We start from the raw sequence: 18,215 nt of genomic DNA on the forward strand, positions 1-18,215 counted from the left end.
TGGGGTTGTTGCAGTAATTAAAGCGCAAGGTAGAGTCTTCAACCAGTGTGCTGCAATAAGAACAACAGAAGAGGCGAGAGAAATTTCAAAGGGAGGATTGATAGCACTTGGTGAGCATTTAAATATGGGGAATTAAAGAGGGATGAGAAGAATCCAAATCACTGCCAAGACGTGTGGAATAAAGCGGTACTGTTAACCAGGTAACGGACTTTGGGCAAGAAACCCCGTTGTTAGGGAAGTCTGCACACGTGTTTTTACACTTTGAACGCACAGGTGAAGTATGCGAGCGCCTAGAAGTCAATCATAAAGCTCAGAATGGAAACAGAGCCGGATGTCTAAATCTGGAGTTATGGATTGAAGAGGCACACGGGTGGTGGTTGAAGCAGTTGGCATGATGGGCAATTTCTTGGAGTAAACCTACCAGGAAAGCTTGGTAGAAACTAGATACAGTCTGTTCTACCTGCTTCTGAGGGCCAAGATCAGGGCAATAGGGAGTTCGTTTTTTCCAGGAAGAAGCAGAGGTCATGGGTGCCCAGCCAGGGTGTGAGGAAGAATCTAAGCGGAGAGCCCCAAGGGAGGAAATGAGCCTAAGTGGAAAAGCAGGGGATCTGAGGAAGATCTTCCTCCTTCCTTGTATTTGGAAGTTTCACCATATTTTTAAAAAATTTGTTCTTAAAACCACAGTAATTGCCTCGTATGTATCTCCAGGAGAAGGAAAGTAGGCCACAGGCTACTTGCTATTGAGGAAGGTACTTCAGGAAACAGTGTAACATCTCCCTGCTCCTTGGTTTCAATGACCAGCACAGAAAGGGCTTTCCAGGTAAGGCCCGCTGGTTCTGGGCCATCAAAGCCTTGTTGGCAACCCAAAGGCAACAGCCATGGAGTTGCTCATTAAATTTCCTTGACGTTTAATAAGCACCCACTGAAAACTCTGCCACCTTTTGCCCTTGGGGCCCTTCGCTCTGTGCCTCATAGGCCCTCATTTACTCACGACCAGTTACTAATGCTCCTGTTACCCCAGAAGAGGCAGCCAAAGTATCCAGTCTGTCTCTTCCTCCAACAAGTCCACCTGACCTTCACCCTGGTGCCCAAGGTCATTTCCAGTGGGCTGGCTGCTGGTCCTCTATAGTTCTGAAATACATCTCCCACCCAGAGTTAGGAAGGCTGAGCGTGGAATCTTGGAGCGAAATGTGTTCCTGGGCTAATCTAGTCCAATCTCCCACCCAGAACTAGGAAGGCTGAGCATGGAATCTTGGAGCGAGATGTGTTTCTGGGTCTAATCTAGTCCAATCTCCCACTTAGAGCAGCAGTTGGCTCCACAACATCCTTTACCAATCGCTATCTAGCCTGCGCTTGAATGCTTCCAGGAACAGAGAGCTTACCTCCCCACAAAGCCGCCTGGCTCTGTGTTGGGCAGTTCCAGTTGGGTGGGGGTGTTCTCTCCTGAATTAAATGTCTGCCTACTCTGATCTTTCCTTCGATGGTTCCATTTAACTTCATGAAGCACAACAACATCTTCTCCTTTCCTTTGCCCTAAAGGTGTCGTGCTTGATCCCTGCCCGTGTTTCTCCCGCACTGAACGGGTGTTTCCAAGTTTCTAAGGTAAGAGATCAGGACTTGCCACTTTCCACAAGCAGGCTGCTTTGCCAAAAATGTTCTTCTTGAAATGGGGTCCTCAGAACCAAGAACATCACTGTAGATGTGTTCTTACTATCACAGAGGACAGCATGTCTGTGTATCACCTCCTCTGATCTGGGGACCACAGAGTGAGACAGACCTGAGTTTAAAACCTTGTTTTGCAAATCACTAACTCCAAGATTCCGGACAGGTTACCTGTCCTCTCTGAGGCTTTTTTTTTCACATGCAAAATCTACCTCATGGGACAGTTATGAGGCTTAAATGAATTAACAGAGGTAAAGTGTTTAACACAGTGAGTACTCAAAACTGGACATTATTTTTACTATTGTTTTACATCAGTAACATTGCTTGGCCTTTCACTCCGCTATGTATCACTCATATTAAGCATGTGGTAAACTAAATACCTACACATTTTCACACAAACGAATAGCAAGTCAGGTCTCCTTTCTGTGTTGCTTTATTTTCGTTTTAGCCTAAACACTAGATTCTAGATTTATCCCTCTAACATTTCATCTTGCAGATTTCAAATTAGCATTCAAAGCTGTCGGATAGTTCTGAATTTTGATTGTTTTACATGGTGTTAGTTATGCTCTCCAACTGTTACCTCCAAACTTGATAAGCATCCCTAGGCTTGCTTGCACCTGACTCGTGAATTTAAAAAACAATCAAATGAATGGAGATTGAATTGGACAGAGATTAGAATAAAGCTAGTGACTTCCTTCCTGGCTGACAGAGTCACTAACCCACTTTCTTTGCGTATGAAGACAAGTTCTGTACTCACTTTAGACGCTTTCCCCTAGGAGATCATCAAATATTTTTGCCAAAATAAAAACTCACTACATCTGCAATTCCTCTTGAAATTACTAAATGTATAACTCTAGTAAATGAGATGAGGTCCTCATTTTGTTTTCTTAATAATCCTCTGTGTTTCCCAGTGGTCACTGAATTTGGTTGTAAATGCCCAGGACCCGCGTGCTTTGGTCTCTACAAGCATTTGACAGGGATCAAGCTCACAGTCCCGTTCTGTCATCTCAGTGTTCTGTCCTCCTGCCCTAGGTGGAAATTATAGCTTTTGTCAGTCCCTGGGCACATACCCTATTTGGTTTTGCTTTTCTCGAGGCTTAAGAATAGCTCTGCGATTGTATCGGTAGTTGCCTGCAACACGGAGATGGTTATGTTAGGGTTGCTTCCTGAAAGCCCTTGACCCCTTACCAAACTCTTTTCTTCCTCTCTCCCCACCCCTCCCCACTTCACCCAACTCAGAAATCAGTGAGACATCAGCCACTATCAGGTGTGTAATTAGATAAATCCCATAAATACCCAGTAGCATTTCCCAAATGCAGAATCGACGGGAGCTTTTCTAAGATAGATTCCCAAGCCTACCCTGCCCTACCTGGATCACCCTGTCCAGGCAATTTCTAGTCAGCCAGCAAGCACCTTCTGAGATCTGGCTCAGAGAAACCAAGAGAACACACCATCTGTCTGCCTCTCTTTGGACACGGGAGAACGACGGTCCCACCCACCCATCCTTGAACATGAACCACAGGCTTCTAGGCTCTTCATCCAAGCATCCAGCACCACATCCGGCAGCTTCTCTCTCCAACTTGCCTTCCCTCTAATCTCTCTCACCCAAATCCAACCTCCCCTTGACATGCTTATTCACGCACTCCAGGCTCAGAGGAGGGACATAAACAAGTGCCCCAGTGTTCTCAGAGTGAACAGCTCTGCCATTCTGGATGGGCTAGAGAAGGTATTCCATCTGCAAATATTTCTGTTATTTCTCCTTCAGACTTTGCGTCTGCTTGAGAGGAGGGCCTGGGAGGGCAGAGACTGCCAGCCTCTCTCTGGTACCCTCTGCCCTGCCCGTGGGGAAGAGAGGTGGGCTCTGATGAATGCAGCTGGGGAGCTGCTGTAGGCTTCCTGTCTCTCCCTGGGCAGGAAGTCCTCAGAGCTGCAGTTGCTGACCACATCCCGCCATGAGGGGCATGCATGTGGGGTGGTCCAGGTAGAGTTATGTGCACACACTCGGATTAGACACAGTTGACCTTTCTGCCTCCTACAGTGGGACCAGGGGTGGAGGAACCAACAAACCACCAACCAGAACACCTAGGATTAGTCTGCATCCCATCCTCACCGGCTCCTAATCACCAGGCACCTTGAGCCTCTGCAATATGGTGGGAGCAGGGGCTCAAGAGCCAGACTTAGAGACCGTGCCGTCCACCTCTGCCACTGAGGAGCTGTGTGACCAGGGTAAGTCACTTAACCTTCCATTAATGCTTGCCCCCCAGGTAGTTGTCAGGGTTGGATGAGTCGAAGTGAGCTACCAGAATAAAATTCCCAATTCATGGCACAGAGTAGGCTTTCCATGGCTAAATATTCCTACTCCTTCCTCCATCAGAGCCCAGAGTTTTCTCTTCTGTTACAAGTGTGCCGAGCCTTGCCCCAGCTCTACGGCATTTTAGCTATGATTCTTCAACACTAATAGCTTTGGTCAGAGTGATATGGATGTGTAAGGCAGAAAAAGCACGAATGCAGCTCAATGCACGAGACTGCAAGTTTAGGGAACCAGGTTGCCAAGGCGAGCCAGGTTTCGGGGACTAGATAAAAAGAATGGTTATGAACAGGGGCAAGAACCCTTATAAAAGGTGAGCCAAATGAAAAAGAAGACAGCCTTCTAAAGCAGCCAAGGGAACTCTGGTTCTGCGTCTGCCCTGAGCACCAGGGGTGGTGACCACACAGCTTGTCACGGGTGGCGCCGTGTGCTCAGCTGCCCTCACTGGCTACAGCCGGGCACCGTTACTGCTGTGCAACCTAACGACTAGGGAGGCCTCCTTCTGTCAGCCTCAGAGGTGACAGAGTCCCCCCGAAGGGGCTCTGGGTGTCGTGGAAGCATACCTCCGTGCACATGGGTGCCGTGTGGTGGGCCAGCATAGCCCGCCCCGCCAGAGTAGGAGGATGGCCAGATCTCAGGTTGAAGTGGCCCAATGGGCACCAAGCCACACCTGGACTCAATGCCTGGGGACCCTCTGTACCCTGCCCAAGGAGTGACAAGGCTTAGCTTGCCTGCCTTTTAAAAAGGGGAGCACCTTCTTAGGGCACCCTATTCTCACCCTAGGGCATCTCTAGTCTCCAAAATGGCATTCCTCCTCTTGAACCCGATTTTGCATCCTCTGCATTCAGGCAGACATGGCCATCTCTAAATATTTCATCAAAAGAGCTCACAGGATGCCAAATCTGAAATGGACTTCACAGTGGCCCTTAAAAGGGCCGGGAGTCAGCCCAGAGCAGGGGGTGGTGGGTGGGGGCAATGTCAGAATCTCGAGGCAGAGGCAGGGAAGCAGGGGGGTGGAGAAAGCCCTTCAAGTAATTCTGATGCTCGGTTTGGGGGGTGGGGACCTTCACCTGAGAATCAGAGATAAATCCAAGTCTTTGTTTTTCAGCTGGGGAAGCTAAGAGCCTGCCTGGAAGGGCAAATGCACAGGTTAAAATAGGTAAGCGTATCTGTAGGTTTTGCAGTGAGGCACAGAGTCAGAGAGAGAACGCAGTAAGGTTTCCCCTGTGAAACCAGTTACAACTGGTTAAAATGGAGGACAGGGTGGCCCGGACAGGGAAAGGAAGGAGGGTAAATGGGATTCTGAGTGTTGCAGGAACTTTGCCCGTTGTCTTAGAAGGGGACCACTCTCCCAATCCCCCACCATGTTTGTGCTGCCCTGGACCCCTGTGGGAGAGTCTCGGTGCCTCAGAGCCCACACTGAGCCCCCACCTCCCTCCTAGTAATAACAGCCTGGGCACAGCAACCAGCCACCTGGGGCTCCATCCTCTACAAGCCCTTGGCCATTTCTTGGTCTTTGGTTGAAAGCCGAAGAGCTTTCCGAGAGCAAAGCCATTTCTACAGAGTGGCCTTCGTACAGTCCCAGCCTGCACTGGCTTCTCTGAGGTGGACCTGCTGGGTGAAGGTCCTGGCCTCCCTTTCCTGCCTCGGGGAACCTGGGAGAAGGGAGGAGTTTGGTCCATAAGAAATTTTGCCTTTGAGCCAATGTTCGCTCTAGGAACTGCCAACCGAAGGCATACTGAGGTGGTGTGTGTGTCCACGAGATCTGTCTTCCATGCCCACTGTTGAGTGAACAGGAAGAAAGGGGCTGGCATTGCACCAGGGGGTTTAGGTGAGATGAGGCTTCCAGAAGGAGCCTGCGACAGAGCACAGTGCAAAAGTGCGTGCATGGATTTCTGGGGGCATCAGTGGGATACAAAAGGAGTTATTTAGAAGGAGAACATGGCCTGAGGATCTAAGCTTTCTGGAAGTGGGGAAGTGGCCCAACTGACCTAGGGGGACCTTGTTCAGATCCCGCAATGTTGTAACAACACAGATAAAAGAATAATTTCGACATAAGACTTTACACTGTATGTTGGTGAGGAGAAATTTTAGTTCGAAAAATATTACATATAGGTTTTAAAAAAAGAGATGGGTAAGATAATGAGTGAGAAAAACTTTTAAAGGTACTGCTTAAAAGAAAACACTTGGGAGATATCTCAACCCGCTGGCCTCTTGGGCTCTGCTATCTTTTTAATTCCCTACATTCATGTTCTCTGGCTTATCTGTGAATTTGGTTAACACATTCCCCAGCTGCTCAATTGGATAAGATAAGGCAGAAGATGTTAATAGAGAACCCTCCATCTTTTCCCACTGAGTCTGATTTCAGGATTCCTTGGCTTGCTAAACCCCATCTTTCCCCCCGCTTTCTGTGTCCTATATGGGCTTATCAATGTGGAAGATAATCTACCTGCCGGGCGCCCAATGAGTGCCCACCATGGGCAGACAGCAGAGGGGGCAGGCAGCCTGAGGGCCGTGGGAACCTGCAGAGAGAGGCCAGTGCTGGGGCACTTGCGGCTGGAAGAAGTCCTGTGGTTGGGACCGGCCATTCTGGCTATAGGGAGCCCTCCAAGCACTCACCTCATCTATCAGGAAGAGGGTGTGTGCTTTCTACTCACCTCGGCCAGTGCTGTAATGCTGGAGCTTATCACTGTACACAGCCTCTTTGCTGTAAGCCCGCTTCCTGTGGAGGCAAGCAAGAAGAGCTCTTTCAGCTGGGGCCCACGCTCGTTGCTCCACTCCAGCGATGTCCACCTAGCTCCCCTGTCCCATTGGGCGCTCACTCAGGCATCTCCCGGGGCTGGGAACTGGGCAGCTCTCACTTTAACATTTAGCTCCTGTCCTGCTTCCTGGCCTGACCACCACCGTGGGCAGCCGGATCTGCTTTCAAGTCAAGGTCTTTCAGAGGCCAGGCGGGACCGTGGGTCCCCCATCAGAGTTGGGGCAGAGTCGCTGAGGACAGCCATCAGCACGCTGGCTGTACCACGGAACAGCTCTAGAGAAGCCAACTCCGCTGCTTCAAACAGCGGAATCTGGGCTAAGCCCCGAAGACAGTAGCAACCGTATTAAAAATTCACAAGGCCTCAGGGCCCGCCCTTCTGCAGAACTTGGAGTTCCTGTTTTCCTCCGTGGCTCCCCTCCTGCCTGCCTGCCTTGTGCCCTCTGCCGGGGACCTTGGCTCCCTAACCAGAGGATGGGCCGTGCCGGTATGGGGTGTGATGCTCTGGTGGGTCAAATGCAGTTTGGGAACTGTCACTCTGACAGCGAGGGGGAATAAAAGGAGGTTGGAAGATGGATGCTGTTTACTCACAGCCTCACCCAGCTCTCAGGGAGGATTTTATCCCAGGCACAGAGCAAACACATAATCTGGCAAATTCTAGGCTGCCCGTGGATTGAGATGGAGGGATGACCATGAGCTTGACAGCATGTCTGTGAATGGTTAGGCCCCGTCCAGTCTGCGTGGCCTGGGAGGGGCCTGCACGTGGAGAGGGGCCTCCTGGGCCCAAGGCGAGCTGGGGGGAGCAGAAGTGGAAAGCCTACCTGCTGCAGACGATGGAGATGGCCACCAATGACACTACGAACACCACCCCGGCGGCCGCCGAGCCAGCAATCAGGGGCAGCTGCTCCCTCAGCTCGGACTTGTAGTCATCTAGGGGACAAAGAGCCATTAGAGTCCTTCCTGTGTGCCCTTTGCATACCGCCAGGACTCAGTGCATGACATCAAAGACATTATAAATATGTCTGTACGTGTAGAATATGGCTTCTCTGCTTCAGAGCCCAACTGAAGCAAAGAGTGATCTTCAAGTCACAAATAGACAAAGACAACTAATACCAAATGACAGCCACAATAAAAACGAAACAGTGGTGACAGAAGCTCGGAACTAAATGCCGATGACATCCGTCCCCCCAGCAGAGGTGATTCCAATCTACATCCCCTCATTTGGAAGGTCTCTCAAAGGCCGGTCAGTCACGCTAAGGATAAGGCTAAGGGGAAGACTGAAAACGACTGCGCGAGTATCTCCTAAGACACAAAGGTGTTGAAATGCAGCAGGGCGCACAGATTCACGGAGCAGGTATTTCCAGAATATCTGCGGCCAGGCAGCCCTGAGCCAGGTGCTGTGGGGGATAAAGGAATGGTGGGAAATGGCCCAGCTCTGCACAGTTCCCACTCAAGGAGAACAGGGTCAAGGCCTCTTCCAAGGTCAGAACTGTGCCGTGTGACGCAGGGGGATGAGAAGTCCCTGAGTCACAGAGGCCAACAGTGCTCGCCCAAAGACTGGCTTTCCCCTGTGCCAGCCCTGTGCTCTTGGACAAAGTCTTTAGTCCCTCCGACCCACAGACTCCTTTCTGCTAAAAAAAAAAAAAAAAAAAAAAAAAAGGCACTAATAAAACGATCAGATTATGTGAGGCACATTTCACAATGTCTACACTATCACAGGTGCCCCAAATATTAATACTCTTTGCCTTAATCCATAGAAACCACTTGGCCCGGCTGACAGAGTGGTTATTCTTTCCCCTGGTGCTCAGGATGGAGGCATATAGAGATCAAGCTTTATATGTTCTACTACAGTGAGGGTTGCCAGATATAGTAAATAAAAATACGGGCCCACCAGTTACATTTAAATTTCAGATACACAATTAGTAATGCTTTAGTCTAAGTGTGCCCCAAACATTGCACAGGAGATACTTGGACTTAAATACTGTTGGTTCTTTGTCTGAAATTCGAATTTATTTGGCCGTCCTGTATTTTACCTGGCAACCCTAACTAGCAATAGCTCTTGAAGTGAAGTTCCCCATGCCCTACGTCAGAATCACCTGAGCCCGATGATTAAACATGACTATTTCTGGGCCCCTCCTCAGATGTGCTGCATCAGAACCTCTGAGTGGAGAGCAGGACATCTGCATGTTTACCAAATACCCCGGGTGATTCTCATGATTCTCAAAGTTTAAGAACTACTCTTCAATTCTGTGGGTGGGGAAAGAGACTTCCAAAGACAAGGATGTTGTTCTTGAAGCCTACCATTAAACAGATATCAATTTTAAAGCCTGAGGGTAGAGTTTCAGTTTCCCTCAGCTGAGAGCTTTCTGTAACATGCATGTTTAAAAAAAATAATTTGGGGGGGAAAAAAAAGGAAATTCAAGGAACCACAGTGAAGAGTCCATAAAAACATCTTTATAACTTAAAAACTGCATAAAGCAATGTGACCTTCAGTCTTTAAAATTGATTTCTAAAAAGTGAGAAGCTTCAAGAATCTTTATCTGTAGAAGTGTCTTCTTCCGCTCACAGAATTGAAGGATGATTCTCAAACACCAGGGAGCCTAAGAATCACCTGGACTGTTTGATAAACATGCAAATACCATACTTTATGAATGGGTTAAAAAAAAAAAGCAACTAAGTCAAAAGTAGGCACACCGTGGCTCTGCCGCCATGTGGTGGTCCCCTGCCTGGTCTTTGACCCTGGGCAGAATCCCACAGGTCCTCCCTGCTCCAATGACCCTATACTGATCACCCTTCAGACTCATCTTTGTGCTGAAGACAGGGCCCGATGCCTCAGTGAACTTAATTACTACTGATGTGTGAACCTCAGTCATTAAGGTAAATACTCCTGAATTTGGCCACTTACCAAAACTCTCTTACATCTAGCCTCTCTTGGGTTTATAAGACTTAACTGCCAGATGTAAAAGGAATAGTCTTCTTGGGAGAAATTTGTTACTTCTTGATTTGTCTAGCAGAATTGCCAAGAGACCAGCGCTCAGAGCATTCTGAGTTTTGGGTTTTTAATCCTGTACTTCCTGATGCCAAAGTGCCCATAAATCGAGATGGTAAAGTGAGGTCCAAAGAGGGGACAGAGTCCTTCAGGAACAGGAGACAGCCTGCGTTCTTTTCATACCGGCAGCATTATTCATCTGAATAAACTGGCTTGCTTTTCCACCCCATCTCACCATCCTCAAAATATGAGTGAAGATTCACCTAAAAAAAAAACCCTCAAAATGGGTTGCAAACACCAATCCTACAGGAGCCAGACAGTACGTGAAAGTATCCGGGTACAAATCACCGGGAAGGTGCAGACCCTCCATGGGGGCAGCCCCTCCCAGCTCAGGGGTAGAGCCCCCACACTAGAATGCCCACCGGCATCAGCTTCTTCGCAATGTTTCCCAAGAAAAAGCACATTATGGTTTTCATACGAAATCATCTGATTTTTAAAATGTTTCTGGTGAATTTTTATTGTTAAAAATTGTAATGGGAGTCAGTATAAAACCTTAAGTCCTATCACATGCCTAGTCAGAGAGTGTTGGCCTAAAATAAAATGTTCTGGAAGGGCAGACTATTTTGTACATAATGTAAATAATAAGTGAAAAAGTAAAGGCTTTCAGTTGAGGAGGGTGAGAGTATACTGATATTTGGAAAACGATCAGGCAACAGCTCATGAATGAATAAAACAGATAGATAGTAAGTAGATAAACAAAAGGATGCACCATGGTAAATGGCTGACAAAGGGAGTGAGTGAGCACAGGCAGGTACCCCATGCTCCATGCTCAGGCTCCAGGGAAATCAGATTTTTCACAACCATTCAGAAGGGTGGTCTCAGAGGACTGAGAGAGATCGTTATAATAGGGAACTAACAAAGCCCAAAGGTGGAAGTATTTTGGGTGACAGACTTTCTGGCCTTGGGGACCGTTTGGAAGACAGTGTCTGTTATCTCTGGTGACACATGAACAGAACCTACTGGAGTCCCATGCGAAGTTGCTTCAAAGAGGCTAAGATGCTGGGTACGAGGGACTGCTGCACCCCCAGTGTTGCCCCTCTGTTTCCTTCCTGGAGACCTTGGTTCATGCAATTAGGCTCAGCTCCCAGTCCCCCAGAAGCGGGGGTGAAGTGGGAGTGAGGGTAAAGCAGCGGAGGCACTGGGCCCTGATCCAGAGGCAGGAGGGCACATGGCCCTCGAGATACATGTGGGTCTCACTGCCATGACCTCCCTGCATGTGGTGAAGAGACCCTTCGAAAGCAAACCCCTGAGATCCTAGGAGAGAAACAGGCCAGACTTCAGACAGATGCCCTGCCTTGTGAATCACGCAAGTGTGCACAGCCCCTCTGGAGGCAAGGGAATGGCACCGGAATCCATCGAGAGGTTGGCATTGGGGCTCCGAGGGCAGCCTCCTGGGGCTTCTTTCCCTCCCCCAAGCGCTGGCCCTGTACCAGTTCACTGGAGTGCCTCTTACCGTCCGTCAGCGTCTGGAAGCACATCTTGCCACTGAACTTGCCGTAGCCGGCCACTGTGCGGGCACGCACCTGTACCACGTACACCATGCCTGGCCGTAGGCCATCGATCCGTGCCGTATTGGTCTGGCTCCTGGCCATGGAGGAGTTGAACTCATTGTGCTCCTGAAAAAGAGCAAAAACAGTCTGCAGCCTGCTCCTGAATGCCTCATCCACACATGCTCCACACTGGAGCACCCAGGCCCCATCCATTGGAAGCCATCACTGGCCCCAGGCCCCCCCTGAATGGGGGACAGTCTGGCCTGGACTAAGGGAATGAAGAATCAGCTCTGTCACGAGGTGGCGGTGCTCTAAAAAAGAAGCCTCTGAGCAAACGGCTGGGCTCTCAGGGCCTGGCTGGGACGCTCACTGTCATTCTCTGCCCCTTCCCCCTCCCGGGTTCATTGATAGAATAACAAAGCATGTGCAGGTTTGCAAAATCCTGTGGTGCCTCTGAGGTCAGTGGAAGCAAACTGGACATTTGCCCTTTGTCTTGGTCCTACTGAGGCCTCGTCTTTTCTCTCCTCACTCAAGATCTCCTGGTCACTCCTCACCATGGCTGTTCTAGATCACCCCTTAAGCTCCCTCAAGTCCTAATCCTTAGCTGAGTGGCTTAGTGTCCACTCTGCTACAGAGCCTGAGGCCATTCTGGACTATCTCCCTTACCTGCTCTGCCTTCACTTTGGCCTGTGTCTGTCCGTCTGGCTTGCAAACTTCAGTTCCCCCCCTCCACCAGCATCAGGAGGGCATGTCCCTTCTCCCTGGAGAGCAGGCCCTGCCCCTTCTCACCTATTCAAGGGGTCAGCCCCCTGCCCCCATCACTCTCTCCAGCACCTTCCACACTGTCTTCTACAGTCCCTGTCTTCCGCACATGACTGTCCTCTGGTGTACGCAGATTTTGCTCTTGTTTCTCATCCCTCTGACTCCTCTGCCCGTGGTGGGTGCCCTTCAAGGGTGCTTCCTCTTTGCTGCTGATCTTATGAAACCTTTGGTTTGTGCCTAGACTTTTGTAGCTTCCCATTTTTTCTGCTACTCCCACCCCACCAAATCCCAACTTCTTTTCTAAAAAAGATCTTTGACCTTCCCTAAAGCTATTACCAGATAAAAACAGAACTCCTAAATCTAGGTTGGCAGGCCCTTCATAATGAAGCAATTCTAATCTCACATCCTGAATTTGCCACCTCGTTGTCCCTCTAGTAACACCTCTGGCCCCAGGGCCTGTGCTTAGGCTGTTTTCCCAGTCTGAAATGCCTCTCTCCAGTGCTCTTCTGTACCCTGCAGGTTCCCTATGTCCACAACACCTCTAAGGCCCCCTCTTCCAGGAAGGCTTTCCATGGACTCTCTTCATTGCTGTTCTTTATCATTATACCTTACCCTCAGCTCCCTCGTATACACCAGCCTAGCCTCTGGTCATTTCCATGTGCACATCTTAGAGATTATGCATTATCTCCAAACAAAAGTTTCGAGTCTGGGCTTGCCCCTGTCTCTACCATAAATCTTAGAGCAAAATGGGGACATCGGTGAAAATGAAGAGCTTGGGTCACTGAGAGGGAAGCTCCCAAGTCCAAGGTGCACATCTGGGGCTCTGTGATGAGTTCTAGGCACAGTGGTTCTAGAGGCATGGTGACAGATGAGGGGAAAGCTGATGGCAAGAGGTGGGTAAGCCACATCCTCAGACAAGCCACAGAAGTTTGGGGAGTTGAGCCAGGACAAAAGAATACAGTGCAATGATAAAAAAAAAAAAGCCATTGTTTTAAAATATGTAAACATCTACTTTCCAAAGGGGAGGGTGACCTGATGTGTATTCACTCAATCATTGGGCCAGGCAGCTGCATTTATGACACACTAGCATGTGCTGGGAGCTATACGTGGGCTGCAGGGACCAAGGCATGGCCCCTTTCCTTGGGGACACAAAATCTTGTGGGACAGACCAGCAAATGAGCAGACGCCGACAGTAGTGTTGACTGAGTGACTTGGCAGAAGGCAGCTTGGGGAGCTGTGGGGGAACAGCAGAAGGTCACCCAGCTCAGGCTAATAAGGAGATTGGGAGGGTGACCTTGGTTGAGTCATGACAGGTGAAAGAAATTGGCCACATGGAGAAATGTGGAGAGTGAGAACTGAACAGAATGTGGAAAGCAAGATCTAAAGAGATTCAGGAGCCTGCAAGCCACTGGGCCTATCTGGAGTGTGGTGACACATGGGGTGGTGACAAAGGCTTCGGAAGCAGGTTAAAGGGACCACAGGCTAGAGGCCAGCTTGACGGGATGGTTGAAGTTTACATGTTCGTCCTCATGGAGGGGTTATCCATCAGCCTTTGGAAAGGACTCCTGGGGGGGAACTGCCCATCCATCATTTGATCTATTTAAAAAGAAGGAAGATTCCCCCTTGCCCACTCCCAATCAAGGATCCGGCAGAAAGAAGGCCGTCCACTACAGAAGGAATATCATCCAGAGCTTTGGTCATTACTGCCTTGATGCACTGGAGACCTGAAGCTATAAAAATCACCTCACCACCTTGCAAATTAAGACAAAATCCCATCACTACAAAATCCTGGTAGTGGGTAACTGTCTGGATTCTCTGGTTTTACTGGAATCTGTGGAATTAGGTGCTTCTTGAAAGAAGTAAAACACTGACCAGGCAGCTTTTTTACTGCAAACTGTCTTTTGGTGTATTGGTATTTGGATTGTGGGGACAAAACATTACCCTATAATCACTTTATAGCCCACACATTCTTCAAGAAGTTCAGTGATTAAAATGAGTATTCGTCCTTGCTCCCTTCAAAACCATCAATCAACTTTAGAAAAATGAGTGAGAGCGAAGAGCACAGTTGCTTGCTTTTTTTTTTTTTTTTTTTTGGCCTCATGATTGATTTTATAAGCATGTGAGAGGTAGACACTGTAGCTATTGAGGGCAGAGACCATGGCTCCCATCCCTGACATGCAGCACAGGGCTGGCACCAAACCGCCTGGGTGCTCAACGATTCAGTGCTAAATGAATGAATAAACACCACACTTCAGATCAGTTATTTGAACCAATCGATCGGGCACAAGATATTGCCAAGGTCTGAAAGAGTTTCTAGGAGAAAATGATCCTAAAATTTGAAGGGTAGAAATTCCCAAGGCCTAACCCAGCCCATTCTGGCCCAGACAGTTATTATGAAAAGCAAGTAAACGTCTGAACGCTTAATCATGAAGACAGCTGAGAGCAGATGTAGATGCTCCTCCCATGGTTTGCCTACAAGTGCTGACACCAGGAGTGAAAAGTGCTACAAGACAGTAAACAAGAGAGAATGATGAATGGAAGCATATTAAAATGGGAAGGAGATGAACATGGAGAGGCTCTGGGAGTGTCATCAGCTTGATGGCAACTGAGCTCTCTATTAACGAGCTGTTGGAGGAGGCGAAAGCCTCATTGATTGTATTTATAGAGCTGAAATGAAAAGGTGTTCCAAGCGCAGATCGAAAGGGGGATGTGAGGTAGGAGACCCAGGGAGGGTTTTCAGGGGTTGGAAAACTACGGTCCATGGCCAGCTCCTGGTTTTTGTAAATAAAGTTTTATTGAAACACAGCCATGCCCACCTTCTGATATATTGTGTATGGCTGTTTTTCTTTTATAAAGTCAAGTTGAGTAGTTGGGACAGGCACTGTATGGCCACAGACCTAAATATTTCCTATCTGATCCTTTATGCAAAAACTCTGCTGACTCCTGGCTTAGAGGAAGGGGCACAGAATGGAGGAATCGTGGTTTTGTTTCTTTGGATTGAATCCAGGATGTCTACCAGGCTGAGTTCTCCTGTGTTTGCATCTTCCTTTTTTTTTTTTTTTTTAAGATTTTATTTATTTGTCAGAGAGAGAGAGAGAGAGAGAGAGAGAAAGTACACAAGCAGGGGGAGCTGCAGGCAGAGGGAGAAGCAGGCTCCTCGCTGAGCAAGGAGTCCAATGTGGGACTCGATCCCAGGACCCTGGGATCATGACCTGAGCCGAAGGTAGATGCTTAACCGACTGAGCCACCCAGGTGTCCCCATGTTTGCATCTTCTAAAGACAGGATTTACTGGCCTTGTGGAGCAGGGAAGCAGATTATTCTGCTTAGAAGCATTTGGATTTAAAATGAAGATGCACTCTCTTATTTCAGAGGCCACATTCATTTTGAGATCCTCAGCATCAGCATGATTGTTATCTAGTTCCACACTGAGCTCAGACGTTTACACCACTGGAATATAGTAACAACGTCTGTAGTTCTGCTTCTTCATGGTCATGGGTAAGCCATTGGACCTTCCTGAGACCTGAGAGTGCCATCGTCTATAAATTGATTATACTTGGCTTGCAAACATCTTTCTTTTATTTATTTTAAGGACCAGACTTAATGTATCTGTGAATATCTGGCACATAATAGGTACTCAATATACGATGAATTATGATCACCGTGGTTACTGCAAAATACCCTCACAGGGTAAGTCTTTTTCTTTATTTGCATTAGAAATGATCCAGGCAATGTAACAGATCTTAAGTGAAGTCTAGAGTTCCATAGTAACATACTGAATGGTAACCAATGCTTTGGCAAAGGATCTTCTGTGTTCCCAAGGAAAGCATTCTCTCCTCTGGAGTGAGGACAATAATATGCTTCACTGAGGTGTGGAAGCTGCCTCAGGCATTGAGCTGCTGTGCATGTGTGTTTGTTTAATAATTAGTATAAATTACTGAGAAGTAGGGATGTGGTCTGAAATGGGAGAATAAGCTTCCTTCATAGCATCAGAAGTTGAAGTTAATTACAGTGTTTCAAAGGAGGAGGTCTGCATGTAAAGGGAAAAATAGCTGAGGAGCTGGGGAGCTAGGGTCCTTCTTCCCAAGGCAGTCATGTTCCACTATTCAACACAGCCTCCATGCTGGAGGGCTGTGGGTCTCCATCCCTGATCTTCTTCCAATTTCCCATACCCCACTGGATAATTCCGCCAGCCTCGGGGCTTTCATACCATTTATATAGGGACAACTGCCAGATGGACTTGTTCCAAGATGGTCCTCTCTCCTGAACGGCAGACATGGACATCTAGCTGCTTGCTCTCCTTGGCGATCTCAAAGGTGTTTTAGACATGGAGCTGAGCTTCTGTCCCTTCCCTTACCCCAAGCAAGCTCTACCACAGCACGCCCCCTTCTAAGTCAATGATGGTTAGGGACTTCTTATTGGGCCAGGCACAAACCTTCCCACATCCAAAGTCCAACCTGCTAGAAATCCTGATGCTCTCTCTTCGGTTTCCATATTCGGAATTTACTATTTCCCTGCCCATCTCCTCCCATCCCAATCAAGCCACCATCATCCTTTTTCTAGCTGATTATAATCTAGCAGGCTGGTTTTTAATGAGACAGCTGAATGATCCTCTTAAAGTGGAAGTCAGATTTTGTCTCTCCTCTGCTGCTAACCCTGCTATGGATCCTCATCTCACTCAGTGGGAAAGCTGAAGTTCTAAGGTCCAGCATGATCACCTTCCCTGGTTACCTCTCTCACCTGCCTGCTACTTTCTCATTGCTTGTACCACTCCAGTCATGCTGGTCCTCTACCTGCTCCTAGAGTCTCTAGTCATGACCTTGCCTCAGGGCCTTTGCATAGGCAGTTGCCTCTCTCTCCCCTGCTTCACAATAACCTCACCTCTTTCTTTTTTTTTTAATTTTTATTTATTTATTTTATTATTGTTATGTTAATCACCATACATTACATCATTAGTTTTTTGATGTAGTGTTCCATGATTCACTCTTTACATATAACAAAAAACTCAGTGCTCCATGCAGTACGTGCCCTCTTTAATACCCATCACCAGATTAACCAACTCCCCCCCCCCCCCCCCAGACCCCCCCGTTTTTTTTTCAGAGTCAATAGTCTCTCATGGTTCGGCTCCCCCTCCGATGTCCCCCCCTTCATTCTTCCCCTCCTCTTCCTTTTTTTTTTTTAACATATAACGTATTATTTGTTTCAAAGGTACAGGTCTGTGATTCAACAGTCTTACACAATTGACAATGCTCACCATAGCACATACCCTCCCCAATATCTATCACACAGCCACCCCATCCCTCCCACCCCCCACCACTCCAGCAACCCTCAGTTTGTTTCCTGAGATTAAGAATTCTTCATATTAGTGAGGTCATATGATAAATATCTTTCTCTGATTGACTTATTTCGCTTAGCAAAATAACCTCCAGTTCCATCCACGTCGTTACAAATGGCAAGATTTCATTCCTTTTGATGGCTGCATAATATTCCATTGTGTGTGTGTGTGTGTGTGTGTGTGTGTGTGTGTGTGTGTGTGTGTATATACCACATCTTCTTTATCCATTCATCTGTCGAGGGGGACAGATGGGGGATATCTTGGATCTTTCCATAGTTTGACTATTGTGGACAGTGCTGCTATAAGCATCGGAGTGCAGGTACCCCTTCGGATCCCTACATTTGTATCTTTGTGGTAAATACCCAGTAGTGCAATTGCTGGATCCTATGGTAAATCTATTTTCAACTTTTTGAGGAACCTCCATACTGTTTTCCAGAGTGGCTGCACCAGCTTGCATTCCCAAAAGTGTAGGAGGGTTCCCCTTTCTCCTCATCCCAGCCAACATCTGTCGTTCCCTGACTTGTTAATTTTAGCCAGTCTGACTGGTGTGAGGTGATATCTCATTGAGTTTTGATTTGGATTTCCCTGATGCCAAGCAATGTTGAGCACTTTTTCATGTGTCTGTTGGCCATTTGGATGTCTTCTTTGGAAAAATGTCTGTTCATGTTTTCTGCCCATTTCTTGGTGGGATTATTTGTTCTTTGGGTGTTGAGTTTGGTAAGTTCTTTATAGATTTTGGATACTAGCCCTTTATCTGATATGTCATTTGCAAATATCTTCTCCCATTCTGTCAATTGTCTTTTGGTTTTGTTGACTATTTCCTTTGCTGTTCAAAAGCTTTTTATCTTGATGA

The 18,215-nt window shown here is 47.8% G+C and overlaps 1 protein-coding gene across 2 annotated transcripts in view; it reads right to left on the reverse strand.

The window, feature by feature from the left end:
- The window catches only part of EPHB1 (EPH receptor B1), a 425,029-nt gene that overhangs the window by 74,079 nt on the left and 332,735 nt on the right, over nt 1-18,215 (reverse strand). For both annotated transcript variants that reach the window (XR_012380507.1, XM_073899766.1), the window contains exons 7-9: nt 11,231-11,393; nt 7,550-7,658; nt 6,628-6,692 (exon numbers count right to left, since the gene is read on the reverse strand). Coding sequence is in view for 1 of the 2 variants with exons in the window: in XM_073899766.1 (XP_073755867.1) it covers nt 6,628-6,692; nt 7,550-7,658; nt 11,231-11,393 (337 nt within the window). In the remaining variant the exon portion in view is untranslated. The remainder of the gene's footprint in view (nt 1-6,627; nt 6,693-7,549; nt 7,659-11,230; nt 11,394-18,215) is intronic.

Source organism: Callorhinus ursinus, unplaced genomic scaffold (assembly GCF_003265705.2).
Source record: "Callorhinus ursinus isolate GAN/ISIS: 27379988/994484 unplaced genomic scaffold, GSC_fseal_2.0 scaffold1, whole genome shotgun sequence".
Taxonomy (NCBI): domain Eukaryota; kingdom Metazoa; phylum Chordata; class Mammalia; order Carnivora; family Otariidae; genus Callorhinus; species Callorhinus ursinus.